Here is a 15,980-nt window from a genome sequence, read left to right as displayed (position 1 = left end):
GATAGAAAAGTAAAAGTCTTATGTAAAAGCTGTAAATCTGGTTTCCTGTAGCTTCTGCCACGCTGTTGAAAATTAAGACTTACTGCTGTAGTTGACTGTTTTAATGCTTTTACAATGGCAGTCTTCTTTCGTAGTGCTTTTCACAAGCTCTGTATTTGTGCCTACATAGATATGAAAATGAAGTCCAAAAGAAGTCATCACTACACAATTCCAAGTCTTTGCTTAAAAAAGGCTGTGTCAGTGATGGTATTACAGCTGAGTAGTGAGGTACATAAAACAGCTGCAGGGAGATGCTTGCATGCCATGTTCCTGCATGGTAATAATTATTGCTATTCATTGAATTTGATGAATACTTAATGGAACCTAATTTATTGGGAAAAAAGGGTGGGAAGTACAGATTCTAACACCAGAAAAAATTGAAGCAGTATTTATCGTTCTGTTCCACTGGTAACCATTAGACTAGCACAAATGGGCATGAGCTGAAATTCAAGGAATTCCTGTTAAACATACAAAAAAGCTTTTTTTGCATTGAAGGAGAACAAGCAGTGGTTGCCCTGAGAGGTTGTGGAGTCTCCATCTTTTGGTATTCAAACCTGGCTGAACAGTGCTTTTGGCAACCTGTTCTAGGCCTTCTGTGAGCAGGGGAAGTGTGGTGGCTAATCTTCAGATGTCCCTTCCAATCTGTGATTCTATTAAGTCAGGTATTTCATTTGATATTGTCACAATCACTTATAAATTTTGGGTTCTTCCTTCTCTTGTTACTTGATTTGATTTTTTTCTGGTAAAATTTGTGAAGTGAGATGAATGTAATAAGTGAGACAAAGGTAATAATGTATGCTTACATACATATCATGTCTTTGTCACTCACAGCTACTACAGTAAGAACTACATTGCCTGTCCATCTAAGAAATCTAGGATGCTAAGATTTATTACTTCAGTAAACAGAATTTTATGACACATGTAATATTTATTTGGCAGTGCCTCTGTTTCAAATTCTCTTTGTATGGTTCTCGTGGTTAAATATTAAAATGCTAAATTAAAAATACAAATGAAGGTTCTTTGTTTTATTATTTATGTCCTTGAGATATTTCTAATGGGGTCTTAAAATACTTTCTTTTGTTGTCTCTGCTAATGAAAATATGAATCTTCTTAGGTTGTAATTGATTTTTAAGCCACGTTCCTTGCATCAGTGAGTCAGTACATTCCCATTGTTTATATCAGAGATTTACTGCCCATTAGCTTTGATTCTGTTTCTCCTGAGTGGCTTTACATTCCCAGAAGATTAAATTCTTGTAAATATTTTTCTCTTTGCAGTGAGGAGCTACGGAAAGAAGCACGACAGCTGAAACGTGAACTGCTGGAAGCAAAGCAGAAAAAAGAAGAAAGAGCTTTAAAGCCCAAAGAAAAGGAAGGTAAGAGTGTATTATAGCAGATGTTGTGTAGATCTCCAGTTAACATTACAGCTTTAAAGTTTTTTAGTAGTTTTATGTTTCATGTAGACACTTTATTGCTGAAATGTAATTTTTTTTTTCCCAAGAATATTAGTTTTCCTTAAGAATGTTAGTAATGTAAGGATGCCAGTATATCGATAACTTATACCAGTAGTATCCATTCTTTCAAACAAGGTAGTATTTGTCTTTCCAAACGTTTTTTAGATACACCTATGTAGTTGGGCAAGCTTCTGGATTTAAAATATCATGGCATATGATTGAATTCTTTGGTGGGGACATATCTGTTCTGACCTCTGACTTGGAAAGTCATCTTGGCATTCTGACTTGGAAAGGTACTTCAATGCAGATGGTTAACTTTGAACTCAAAGCTACTGACTTCAGACTTTTTATGCATCATATGACACCAGTGAAACTCAGATGCAGCAAGTCGGTTCCATGTTTATTTTCCATAAACCATAGCAAAATGGGATCTTCAGATGCCCACTTCATTGTCAGATAAATATACTTTATCTATACTTTATTTCTTTCTAAATGTGCATACATTGCTAAGTTTATAATAGTATGTAAGGTTTGTGTTGTAGTGCTGAACTGAAGGGTAAAAAACAGGCTGGTTTTTAGGCACTCTGGAGTTGCTAGACATGGTTTTGGAGTGGGTTCTTGGTCCAGTTCTCAATACTGTAAGAAATCTGGAAGAAAATATAAAATTATTCAGAAAAATTTCCACGCAACACACAATTTAGAAGAGCGGTAGAAAGTTTAACATTAACATCAACGTTTTATCAAAAACTTATGGAAACTCTTGATTAACAGGTAAGCTTAGTCAGCAACCAGTTTGGCAAAATAAAAAATACAGTATCTTGAATTTGTATACAAAATCTAGCACCAAATTTTGCAAAGTAGTGACTCTGAAAAAGTTCTAGGAATCATACTCAATCACTGAATGAATATAAGCTCTCATTGGCAAGATAATGAATGCTTTCACTGGTCACATAAAAAAAACCTTGCAAGTAGAAGTGTAGAAAAGGTAAATATGTCTTATGTACATATATGATAAATTATATTGAATAGTGCCATGTATGGCAGTTGTAATACTATCGCTTAAACATTATCCCTGTTCTGGTGCCAGTTAAGTCAGAAGACTTACTGCAGAGCAATTTGAGTAGATCCACCTTTACAGTGACTGATTAAAGTAATACTTGGGCAATACTCATAGTTACTGCTATGGTACAGCTTTGAATTACACTTTTTATTCAAGGAAGGGGAGTTTATATAATAGGGTTGTTGGATTTTTTGCTTTCTTTGAAATAAATAGCAGGTAGGAGATAAACCTGTTGAAAATCTGTAGGTAACAGCTAATGGTGAAAATAATCTTGAATAATCTTGGTTTTCCTTTTTTGTCATTACTGTCAGAGTACAGGAAGTGGTCTGTTCCAGTACCTGCTGAGAAAATATGGCAGGAAAGAACCTATTCAACATGTTCTTGAAGTACCTAACTAAAATTTCTGAAAATAAACATGTTCTAAAATTTAAGACAAAATTTAAAAGACGTTAAATGAGATGCAAGTAGCAAGGGGCAAAATGATTATTGAAAATATAGTAACAGGAGATGAATGAACAAGAAGCGAGTTGGTTGTCTTTGGCTAAACAAAGAGGAAATAAGCTTGAATGCTTGTTTTCACTCTGTCTTTAGCATAGCGGTCAACTTTGATCATATGGTTACATATGATCAGTGACATAGAATGAAGCATTCAGGTACAGAACAAGCAATTAGAGATGACTTAGATAAATTAGGTGCATTAAAATCATTTGAACTTGATGACATTCACTGAAGCATATTAGGGAGTTGGATAAAACAGTCACAGAGACATTAACATTAACAAAATGCTTTTAAGAGAGTTGTTTGTAATCAATCTGGAAAGCAGGAGTCCTGGGAATCTGTTTATTAGTGATCTGGAGAAGACAACAGATTACCTTTATTAAATTTGCAGACTGAAAAAATATATGAGACAGGGAAGGGGAAAAAATTTATATGCTAATGTTGCATTTTCATGTGCAGTTGTTAAAATGAAGAGCTGAGTGGCTCTTCGCTTCCACATGTCCATGTTGGAGCTTTTACTGATCTGATTCAGTTTAAATTGGAAGAAGTGTTCTGTTTTTTTCTTTGGTAGGATAGTTTTGTGCTGGGTTGGTATTCAGTTCATAGCTGGGTATATAATCAACACTTACTTTTTTCTTCACCCATGCTTTAATAGTTTTTCTGAATCCATATCTAGCTGTCAGTTTGGAAATTTTTTCAGAGCCATCAGCAAGCAAAAAAGAACAAGGTAGAGATTCAATCTTAAGTAAATTTTTTTTTAACCTGTCTTTAAAAGTTCAGGGGTCTTTGCTAATTTATCAGGACACCAGCTCACTTGCCAGTATTGCCAAAATTCAGATGTAGAGGGAGGAACTGAGCTTTTAAATAAAACAGATTTTTAAATGTATGGTAAGTGTCTTTTGCAGCATTTTATAGATTGCATTGTATACGTAAGTTTCTATTGCTGTCTTTAGTAAGTAGTTTTTTGCTGTGGTTTAACCTCAGCCAGCAACCAGGACCACACAGCCACTCGCTCAGTTTCCCCCTCTTGGTGGGATGGAGGAAAAAATCAGAAGAGTAAAAGTGAGAAAATTTGTGTGTTGTGATACAGTTTAATAAGTAAAGCAAAAGCCACTCATGCAAGCATTAAAGATGGAAACTTACCGTCTTTAAATACTTAAGATTCAACTCTTCCATCCCCCTCCCTACCTAAATTAGACATATCTTAAAGTATCTGCTAATGAATTAGTTCATCTAGTCTTCTGCTAGTTAGTATCCAATTCTGCAGTATCTTTTTTGGTGGTACAATACTTAGAACCAAGTGCAATAATACAACTCTGCTTTTACAGTTAAAGCCTTTGTAGCAACAACCACAGCCACATTACAATGTAAATTAATTTTTTTTCTAGTACAAAATTGAAATATATGTATTTCATTATATGCAAACTTTGGTTTGAATTTAAAGAGATCTAATAGCAGTAAAACAGCGTTATACCTGAGCAAGTAATTTTGCCCTAGTGTTAAAATCATTTATTATGTCTCACTTATTTCACTTAGTCATTTTTTGTTTATTGGCCTGAATTTTCATCAGTGCTATAGAGCTGTCAACATGTAAGGCAGTCTGCTAAATTTGTAACAGTTTACCTATTCCATATTAGTTTACATACAAGAAATTGCATCTGTTTAAAACAGACTACTATCAGGAAATGAATGTGTATGTAGCAAGAGGTGTTTCCATTGTTCTCGGCCTGTCCTCCTGGGGAATGTGGGATGGAGAGTGAGTTGTGTCATGCTGTATCAGGTATGTCTATGAGGATGGTGCAGACACTTGCACAGTGTCTGCCTATGCTCTGTACTGGCTGCATTAGGAAAAAATGCTAGTTCAAGAGGCTATGTAAGTGCATTAATATGATTCTGTGCTTGATTAATAAACAGTGGATCTCAGCCAAAACTTGCAACTGCACTTGGAGAAACTTACTGAAGACCACAAAACTGTGAGAAGAAGGCTTATGTCATACCGGACTTTCGCAAGATCAGGACTAATTCTGAGAGAACACTAATCAACAGGTGCTAGTGAGACACATCTATTTTATGTCCACTGGCAGATCTTTATTAGTACTGGTATCACACTTCAAATTATTGATGTCACACATTATGCCTACCTAGTTTTATTCTGTATTCAGAGATTAGAGTAATTAAGGAAGATTGGGGGGGGTGAAAATGTAAGTGTTTACATTGTTTCAAGAGGACAGAAAAAAACCCTAATTCCCTCTGTACTTGTTTGATTATAACCAGCCTTCCAATTTGTGAATAAGATTGTTGACTATGCCAGACTGCTGTCAAGACCTTACTTTAAATAAGATGTTTTTCATTTATGTGACACTTGCTGTAGTGATGCCAGAAATTACATCAAACACTATAATTTGAGTGCTGAATTACTTCAGCATTTTGAAGTACTTAATCAAATATTTGAAAAAGATACACTTTTCAAAGTCCTATAGTGTAAACCCATGAATATACTTCAATGAAATTTGCTTTAGACAAGTACCATCTGCCCAATTGTTTAATTATATATTGGTTTTAAATAGTTAGTAGTATTTAAGAAGGACTATTTTAGATTTTTCTTGTTAGAACATTTTTGTAAACTGTCTGATAATCTGTGGATGGTGAAATTTAATTGTCACACATGAGAAAATAGAACAGCTACAAAATACTATGAGCAAAGAAACCCAACAACACTCAAGTATAAGAATTCTACTCAAGCATTATTTTCTGCTTTAATTGTGGTATAGGAATCAAATGATTGAAGTGTTTTGAAAACTCCCAAAATCTAGGAAGGATGCCAATTTAAGATTGTGTTTTCCTTCTGTTTTATTGTTAAGTTTGGGCAATGTCAGTGGCACTTAAAGATTTAAGTCCTGTCTTACATGGAAAGATGCTTTCTTGAACTCTGAGACTAACAAAATTTTATACCCTTGAGAACATCAAGAAAGCAACGAAATCTAAATTTTGAGGGTTTGTGAATTATGCAGCACAAATACAATAAGTATGAACTTTTTACAGTATATACAGTACAGCTCTATTGTATCAAAGCATGCATCTTGAATGTGTCACTTTTGCAAACCTTTATGTTTTCTTCCACTAATTACATTTTTTTCCTCATTTAACTTCTTAGAATAACCCAGCATCCTTATTCAGTCTCTTCCCTGCTAAAGTGAATGTTTTTTTCCTCTTGTCTCTCCGTCTACTAAAGAAACAAGTACAAAAACCTTACTGTAAGCTAGCTTTGTTTTTAGTAGTAATCTTAAGCATGTGGTCAAAATCAACTGACATTAGACAATTAACAGCTTTTTAGACTAGGACTATGAGCCTGAAAGCTACCAAATTTCAGAAATATTCACTAGAAACTTCCACTGTTGCATATTGAAGTGTACACTTTTTTGCAAATTGGTGGGCTCTGCACTTTCAAAGAAATGCTTTGAAGCTCTAGGAATTACTTCTAAGATTTTGTTATTTGAGTTGGTTAAGTGAATGAAAAAGTTTGTTCAAGAACTGTTAGTTTTTTCACTATAGCAAATTTAAAATCCAGTAGTCAGGTCAACCCTGGAAGCTCATTTGGTAAGCAAATCTTTTCAGTTATTCACAGTTAGTAAATATTCCCTCTTGCCTAATTTGTAAGCAAACAGTGGCTCTTCAAGAACTTAGGCAGGCCAGAGCTATAGTAACGGTAACTGAATAGAAGCTAAAGGTGCAGTGAAAACCCGGGAAGAGAATTAGTCCTAAACAAAAATATACTGGAGAGTATGTTATACATTTTCAAGCATAACACCATTTCATATTGTATTTTCTGGTATATTCATTTTTATACTGATTTACAGTACACTAATATTTTTATTTTCATAGACATAGTATTTAATGCTGGAAGAAAAATTTTTCCTCAATTCTGGAAGAATGTCTTATCTGTCTTAAATCTTAATTATATGAAGTGGCTTCATGTTTTCCATCTGTCAGTTCTGATAAGAATTCCATTTTAATTTATGAAATATTAAGGCATATCAGAATTTATTTCATTATTCATAAGGGGTTTGTTTGCTTTTGGAAAAAAATAGTTTTTCATTTCAAGATTTGAATCTCATTAAAATTTTAAAAATCAGTACTCTATAATTCCAGAAGAATGCAATATTGTCTGAATATTGATGAATAGCTGAAAGTGGAATGTACTGCACAAATACAGGAATGTGTTTAGGCCTCCTATTTTAATGCAGAAAAACAGTCAGTCATAACTTTTTTCATTTCAAACACAGAGTTGTCCAGGGTTTTTCAGGTTTTTGTTTTCCCCTTCAGTATTTAGTCCAGCTATACCCTGCATTTCTTGACATTTCTGTCTAGTAGGTCTTTTATCATATGAAATGTGTCATCTGAGTTTCTAAAGAGTGCATTTGAAACACTGATGAAAATTAATGGGACCACCACATTTAAAACGTATACAAACTCTGCTAAATAAACTGGGGTGCCTTTTAATACAGATTTCTTTGTATGCTCTCCTTACTACCTTACCTTGGTTCTGCATGAACTCATGATTACATAGGCAAAGTCCATTACAAGAGTTAATAGGATTACTTTTGTGAAGTTCAGCATATCAAGAATCTTTTGTAATGTAAGATACTTAAGTCTATTTGTGTAAAAATCTTCATGCTAGCTGTACCTCATCAAAGAAAAAACATAAACAAAAGTTCTTTCATTGATCCTCATCAGTACTGTAGGCTCTTTTTTATGGTGATATTAAACCTTCAGAAACAACAGATATTTTTTTCTCTGTCAAAATATGTGTTGTTTTTACCGTTCTGAAGATTAGTGTGGTTCTGATAATACTTTCAGTAAACAAAACCTCTTCTTTTTGCAACAAACTTTTTATGTGCAGCTTGTCCCTTTCATAAAAAGGAAACAAAATCTCTAGATTTTATACAGATTCAACCTCCTTTATTATAAGGTCATTCATTATTACAAAGTTTGTCAAGACTGATACAAATAATAAAATGATAAAATAACAAAGTTTGTGCTGTGGAAAATTGTATACATACTGTCAGAAATATTTGTCTCAAATTGTACCTTATCTGTCCCAAAATTGGTATACATGCTAAGGCACTGTTACTCCATCTGCAATGCTAGAAATGAAGCGCAGTCATTAAGGCTGACATGAGTATCAGCATAAGCAGTGATCGCACTTTTCTTATCTACCATAGTCAGCAGCCTAAAACTCATACTTCTTAGTTTTCATAAAGTAGAAGATAAAATTCAGTTGCGGTTTCCAAAATAGAGTATGTATGATGCAACTTTTGGTGTGTGTTTATTACGCTATTAAACTTACCAGGTGCTTAGGAATTAAGCTTAAAATTAGTTTATCAAGCTTTCTCTTCTGCTGCATTTCGTATTTAGGGATTGATCCAAAACTACCCAGACTGACATTCAGTTCAGTTCAACCCTTGGATCAAGTTCTCATGTCTTTGTATACTTCTGCAATTATGTAGTTAAAAACTGACATCATTTGAACTGTTCCTAATTTAAGTGTGAGCAAAATAAACCCTTCTGTATTTTTTTTAAATCAATCTCTTCCTTTCTGGTTTAAAGACTTCTGAATCTCCTCCTTAGTTTCAGGCTATCATTGGAAACCGTGTCCCAAAACCAAAGTTTTAGGTTAGATTACACCATCAGGTTGGCATGTGTTACTCCTTAAAGGAATATTTCAGGATAGGAGAACTTAAATGCTAAGATTTTTGTCACAGTAAGATGAAGGTCCTCTTGGCAGTAACTCAAGCTAGCTGAGGTAAATAACAATGTACTTAGAAATTCTGTTAAAAGTACAATGAAGTGTATTTTAAATAAGGAAGGATGTCTTTTTAATTTCTTTTATTTTTTCCTCACTTTCCTTACTGACAGAATGTAAACAGCAACTTGTTCAAACTAAGGAAAAAATCTTTCTTTGCCTGATGCTATTTACACTTTGTGATGAGAAGCCATTAGGACACAAGTGTGCAAGATCTCTGTAACTTAAACTGGCACCTTGTGCATCCTGTGATACTTACATAAGGCAATTAATTGTTATTTCACTGCTGTGCATCCGTGTCAAGTTTCATTTATTTTTGTCTGAATAAATCCTCTTAGATTAAGGAGTTTGAAGCTTCAATATTTTAACACTGATATAATGACCCTTATAGTTCTGCTGGATCAGCAAAATGGACCTGAGTTTGTCAACCTTGATGTGAAGGTCACATCCATCACACAGTTTTGTGGTTCCTATTTTTCCCATCTCTATTGCAAAAGATTTGGAGAGGCTCTGGGATGCTGACTTGGAGATATGAAGTATCAGCCAATAATCCATTTTTACATTTTAAAAGGGGTTTTAAATTTTTAAAGGGTTCTTCCCACCAATAAATCTTTCTTCCAGATGTTTTCTTTTGCTTCCGAATTACCTGAGTTTATTTGTGCAGACACAAATAATTTTATCAAAGATTTGATACTTACCAAAACTGAATATTTTATCTATATTAAAAAATAGACACTGTCTGTGGTTTTGAAGTGATTGTTTGGAGTTTTAAAATGTGTTAGAAACCCAATGTTTTAGGGGCTTTTGAAGTCCTTCCTGTTGTATTACTTGCTTTTAATGTGGAGTAATAATAAGTTGGAAGACCTCAGGAGAAATACAAGCATGTCTTTAAGTCATTTTAATGAAAGGTGCAGAAATATGATGCATACAAGTGCATAACTGTTTTGGTTGACTCAATTTGAAGTTAGTTCAGGTGGACCTGATTATCTTCTGTCTAACTTATGAAAAGGCTTTCCTAGGAGGCAGAGAGAATGAAATTGAGGATTAGAAAAACTCTGACAGGCAAAGAACCAAGAAAACAATAATCTCAGGAGAAGACTTAAACTGAAATTTAAATTGTTTGTGTTAACAGTAAGTGACAACCATATGAGTGTGATAAAAATACACAAACACACAACTGCAGGGGAATTTAACCTATTTGTATGATAATTATATTTGAGCTGCACTGGATTAAGCTAAAATCTTAGTCAAAAGACATGTATGACTAAGGATCACATCTTTAAATTCAGCATATTTGTATCGAAGTTTGGATCTCAGATTTAAATGTTTATGGCCAGCTTGAGATTGATGTTTTTATAAGTTTTCAAGAACACTCTTCTCAGTTATTTCGTTGGTCACAGAAGGGCAATTATACTTATCAACAGGTAAATGGGATTAATTTCAAAGCACTCCTTTAGGTAAATGTCACTTGAAAGGTTGTTTTCTTTAAGAACTGGTTTTGTAGTTCAAGTTATTTACTGCACTTTGTTATTCTCTTCAGTTGATCTGAAAGTATGGTGCATGAGATTTTATGGCAGATTTGATTTCATTCATACATCTGTTTAATCATCCCTAAATATCTGTGTGTATGCATTTATCTTTTTTGGTGTTTCTAGATGTTTGGTTTTTTTCTTTGTCTTGCTGGTACCTGTAACTCTCTGTTGTTCATTATATCCAACATATCAACTGGAAAACAGAAAAAAAAGCTCTGAATGATATTATGTATGTTTGATTGTTTTCCCTGATATTCTTTAAATACATACATGCAGTTTATAAATTAGCATAAAAGAAAATAAGATTTTTTTTTTAGAAATATATAAGCAAATATTTTATATGTAGATATATAATTACAAATTTATTTCCTCTTATTATGAAATGTTATGTTTATAAACTTTATAAAAAACTTCAGGTGAGAGAGAAATTCAGTTTGGAATCAGAATTTTTCTCTGCATAGCTGTCAGCAGTCATCTAAAAAATACTGATATCGGGTTTGATTTAAATCTACAGTTGATGAGGATGTATATCCTGAAATTTGTTGAAACAATTTCCTTCATAAATATTTTCTGTTCATCATTTCCAATGGGCATCTGTAACGTTGTGTTCTTCTGTTCCTTACCAGGAATAACAATCCTGTAAATAAGTTTCAAGTATGCGAAAGATCTTTCAAGAGGACGAAAGTGTGAAAGGATGGTGTTAATCAATTTTTGAATTCAGATTTTTCCTGAATTATTTCCAAATTATTAATTTGTCATGGCTGTGGATATTCTGCAGAGAAGGAACTGTTAAGACAAAGGACAGTAGCTGTTGACTGGCCTGGATATTACTTTGTTACTACAGAGGCTTTTCCTGATTGACAAGATGAACAAAATTAAAATGTTACGGGTTTTTTTCCCTATTGAAAGATCAAGGATTTGATTTTTGGCTACTTCAGCTTATAAAACAGGAAAACTGTGAATTTGTCAATAGGCAATATTTGTCTGTATTTGTCTACTCCATAACAAATAGTCACATAATATTAATGCACACAGCAGTTCATCTCCTTCAAGAAAGACCTTCAGAAATGAAGGTGAATTTGTAAAAGGAATTTCAACAGTTTTCATTTCTCATCTTAACATCACACATCAGATTTTTGTTTCTGTTACTCTGCTTTCCCTGGCTCCATAGTAAAATAAAGTTGAAACAAAAATTTTTGGACTCGTTTTCTGCCCAGTACAGTGTTGTGTTTTTCATTTCAGCAAGTAGCAAATCATTCTACTTGCTGAGAAAGCAATACAACTGAATTTATGGAAGTGTTTTGCTTGGTATTTCAGAAGTCATAAATGATCTCCAAAATGATACTAAATCATAAAACCAAATTTAATTTGTTTAAGCAAATATATTTCCTTGTTCAGAGGAGGAACCTGCTCCAAACAGTGTTGTTGAAGAATACCTTCAAGAGAAGAGAAAATATGAAGACAAGCGGAAGCAGCAGCCAAAGAAAGGGACATCTCGTGAGGATCAGGTAATAGTTTGACAACCTGGGGAAAACAATTCCAGAAAAAGTTCTGGAAATGTTTCTCTTTTCATTTGTGTAAAAATAAAGTTTAAAATCTGTTATGTTTTATTTTTCATTAAAAAAATCTAATTATTTGTAAAAACAAATATGTACTCTTCAATCCCCTGGTTGATTGTCCAATGAAGTTTCAATGTGTATTTGAAAGTGCTATCAGTTTAGTCACTAAAATCTTCCAGAGGAAATGCTACCCGTGCAGAGGTATTCTTGATTACGTTTACAAGAGTTTGCATTTGTGTACAGTACTTTTCTTGGCTCTGCAGCTTGCCATAAGATAACATTGGGACAGAGGTTTGCATACTTGGCATCTGTTCAAACTGGGGTTTTTAACATTTTAAATTGTTTTAAAGAGATTAAATTAATGCACACCTTTTGGTGTTGTGAAATGAACAGAAATAGTTTTTAACTGAACTGACAAAAGAAAAGCCTTTTTAAATATAATGAAAATTATTTTTCAAAATGAGCTAGTGTTTATGTAGACTGTAGTATTCAAATATGAGGGAAGTAAAGTTTGATATAAATATTTGTTTTTTCTACAATGGCAAAGTTTGAAACTGCCTGTGAAGTGGAAAATACCATTAACTTAAAATCTATGCAGTACATCAAACGTATTGGTTTATAAGTGCATGTCAATTCAGCTATGAAGATGTTCATAATCAACTGTTGAAGCTAGAAGAGATTGGAAACTTGAGGCTTAGTAACATCAAAGCAGTGGTTGGCAAACCTTTATACATGCAGCAAGCTGATTTAGCTCTAAACTAAGAAGTTTATGGAAACTTTGTACGTTCAAAAGTCCATTAACTTTGAATCAAAGAGTACGAAGGCTCTTGGCAATGTGGATCAAGGGACTTAAAACCACTTCTAATGAATTTATATCAGCCCTGTCCTGGACATCATAGTAAAATAAGATGAGATGACAGGGATGTATATTTTAGTAGATCTTAATTTTGATTTATGTAACCCCGCTAGGAACTATTCAACAATAATTAATCAAGTTCTTTGTAATACATTTCACTTGTGGAGAACTTCTTTTAGCCTTTCATCCCTCCTACCTTGTCCTACAGCACAATACCATTTTCCATCCTCTGTACAAGAGTTAAAGAAGAGGGGAAAAGGTATGTGTCTCCTTACAATGCTAGATATTGGAAGTCCTAACCTTATAATTCTACAAGGATCAATTTACAAAGTCATTTGATCCACAGTATGGCATCTAATCACTTACTGCAAAAATGCCTACTAAGGTATTTCAGACTTATTTCTATTACCAGGCCTATTCACGGGAATGTCAGTACCAGAGAAAATTAGAAAAGACACAAGGACTGTGGGTGTGATTGGTCACAATTTCATGTAAAAAGAATTAGTTCGTTTTCTTCTGATGGCCTAGGCACCGATTTGCTGTCTCAGGTGTGGCAAGTATGGGACTTGTTTGCAGTAGTATGGAAAGTTATAGAACTTGAATGATTTGCAGGCCCAAATAGCTTTGAAATTTTCCTCTCTCCCATCTTAAACGGAAGATTAAACCAAAAAAAAAAAAATGCAAAAAAACCTCCAAAACCTGTCTTTGCCAGTGCTAAAATATGTTTTTGAAAGGATTCAAAAGCCAGGAAACTCCTAAAGTTAAGATTGCTCCCAGAAGGAAATTTGATTCCAGTGAACACTTCTGGTATTTCCTATTTCTGTTTTCTATCCTTGTTTAGTTTTTATTCTTTTAAATTTGAAAAACTTGACCAAACAAAACTAAACAGCCATACAGAGGTGTTTTACAGCATAGGTGGCCAACCTATCACCTAAAGATCAAATGTAGCCTGCCACATAAATTCAGTCAAGCGCTTATTCCCTGATGCTTTCCTTTCCAGGAATGTCTCAAATATCAGCAAGAAGTAAGCTGTGGGCTGTGCAAATTATTCTTATGGTCTGCTCTTTTTTTTGAAGCAACCCCTCTCCCATCACAAGGCTTAGGCGTATGATTCTTGTATGATCAAAATCTCATTCCACACGATCAGAAACAAGGCCTGCAGTTTGATCTTCATGTGTCACCAGAGATTTGGTAACTTCATTGTACCTGAAAGACTGCGCAATGTTAGCTGGAGAATAAAAGTACATTAATTTCATACATATAAATATGTATGAAATTAATGTATGCAGCATAAGAACTTGCATCTGTAGAATTAGTTAAGGTGGCTCATTGCATTTGAGTCAAAAGCTTTGATTTTTTTCAGTGTTGGTACAAGATTTAAAAGATCAGTAACTGAAAGTATATATCAATCCAATTAGGTCTTCGAAGCTTGACTGATCTGTAATTTATACAATGAATTGCTTTAGGAGAAGAAAATAGGTTCATGTGGTAAAATTTGGTGTAAGACATCAGTGTTTTTTAATCAGCTATTTTATTCTGTAAGTAGCCACAAGTTCTTATTCCTTAAATATGCATTTAGATTTCACCAGGCAGGCAGAGAAGTGGTCTCTCACACCTGTGGGGAGCCCTAACTGCTTGCTTTTGCTACCTCAGCATAGCTTGCTCGCTCTTGCTTGTTCTCTCGATGGGTGCTCTCAATACATTCTTGCTTTCTCTCCCCTCACACCAACTCTCCCAGTCTCATGCTCTCTCACTTGCCTCTCTACAGTGTTTCTTTCAAATTCATGTGAAACATCTCTCTTCCGTCTCTTTATACTATTTCTCAAAATAATAATAGTTTGAAGATGTTGAATATGCATGTTGTTGTGTGTAAGTATATGTATCTTCTCAAAAACCATGTATTTAATTTCAGACGCTGGCACTGTTGGACCGATTTAAATCTAAGCTAACCCAGGCAATTGAAGAAACTCCTGAAAACCAGGTTTCTGAACCTGAAGAAGATAATGATGAAGGATGGTGAGTTTTTTGGATTTGGATTTCTGTGTTTACTGCTGGAAATCCTACTGCACTAACATAGTCTCACTGTTAAGCATAAATTTAAGTAGCAGAAACGCTAAAAGTGAAGATGGTAGCTGCAGCAGGAGTCAGATAAACTGTACTGGTTTAGCACTCTTGAAAATAAGGTGAGAGAGTAGAAAACATTTTGCTTTGTGTAGTATTAAGTCCTACTAAAACTCTGTGTTGGGCATGGTAAGTATTTTAAAAACTGACGGGTGAGATTTAGAGTGATAGACTCATCTGAAATGTAGGGTGACCCTAACAGAGCAGGTAGCACTGGCATTGATAACGTGCTGCAGAAGTCATTACCTCAGCACCTCCCTGACAAGGAAGCAACTTGTACCATGTGTCTCATGTTCATCTTCCGTAGAAAGAGCCCATCTTAGGTAGGCAAGGGGATAAAAATCAGTATGATTTGAAGTGTGATCCTGAAGTCCTAGACTACAAGCTGTTAGATAATAGTAAAAATATCTGCAGAAAATGACTAGGAAAAAAACAAAAAAAGGTAACAAAAATGTTTTGTAAGGACAGGTCATCTCTTTTTATAAGGCAAGAAATATAGGTGGTCTAATAAAATAGGCTGTCTCTGCCCACAGCTTTTTCCTTAGGTGTAGGCATAAGCCATCACAGCTACAGCAAAACTATCACTAAAATAGAGACTTAAACAAAGTTCTTGGCAAGTGTTTTAAGACAATCAATATTTCCATATCTCAGATAAATTTAAGTTATCAAGTGAAAATAAGTAATTGCATATATTTTTTTATATAATTATATAGATAACATATAATTTAAATATTATATACCCTTACAATCTTCCTAAAGGCTCACTTCCTGGGAGAGGGAAACCAATGGGATGCCTACCTGCCCCCAAATCTCCAAAGCGCCAGTAGCTACACCTGAAAAAAATTTAATTACAATAAGTAGAAAAACTACAATATACAAACATGTGCATTAGACATCTTTTTTAAATTGAAAATAAATGATGTAACTAAATGTGATTGATTAAAGCATCCTGCATCTGTTTTGAGAGGACGCATACAAAACTGTAAGATTACCATGTTAATGAAGTTGTCTCAGGTGAGAAGACAGTTAGCATTGGTAGGAAGTGCAGATTGTCTAAATAA

The 15,980-nt window shown here is 34.1% G+C and overlaps 1 protein-coding gene across 2 annotated transcripts in view; it reads left to right on the top strand.

Moving 5' to 3' along the window:
• CWC27 (CWC27 spliceosome-associated protein homolog) overlaps positions 1–15,980 on the top strand; it is a 113,657-nt gene that overhangs the window by 77,602 nt on the left and 20,075 nt on the right. For both annotated transcript variants that reach the window (XM_014964965.1, XM_014964964.1), the window contains 3 exons: positions 1,315–1,412; positions 11,782–11,891; positions 14,711–14,814. In XM_014964965.1, the coding sequence (XP_014820451.1) occupies positions 1,315–1,412; positions 11,782–11,891; positions 14,711–14,814 (312 nt within the window). The remainder of the gene's footprint in view (positions 1–1,314; positions 1,413–11,781; positions 11,892–14,710; positions 14,815–15,980) is intronic.

The sequence above is a fragment of the Calidris pugnax genome, unplaced genomic scaffold (genome assembly GCF_001431845.1).
Source record: "Calidris pugnax isolate Ruff unplaced genomic scaffold, ASM143184v1 scaffold273, whole genome shotgun sequence".
NCBI classification, from domain to species: domain Eukaryota; kingdom Metazoa; phylum Chordata; class Aves; order Charadriiformes; family Scolopacidae; genus Calidris; species Calidris pugnax.
This window is presented reverse-complemented; position numbering and strand designations above follow the sequence as displayed.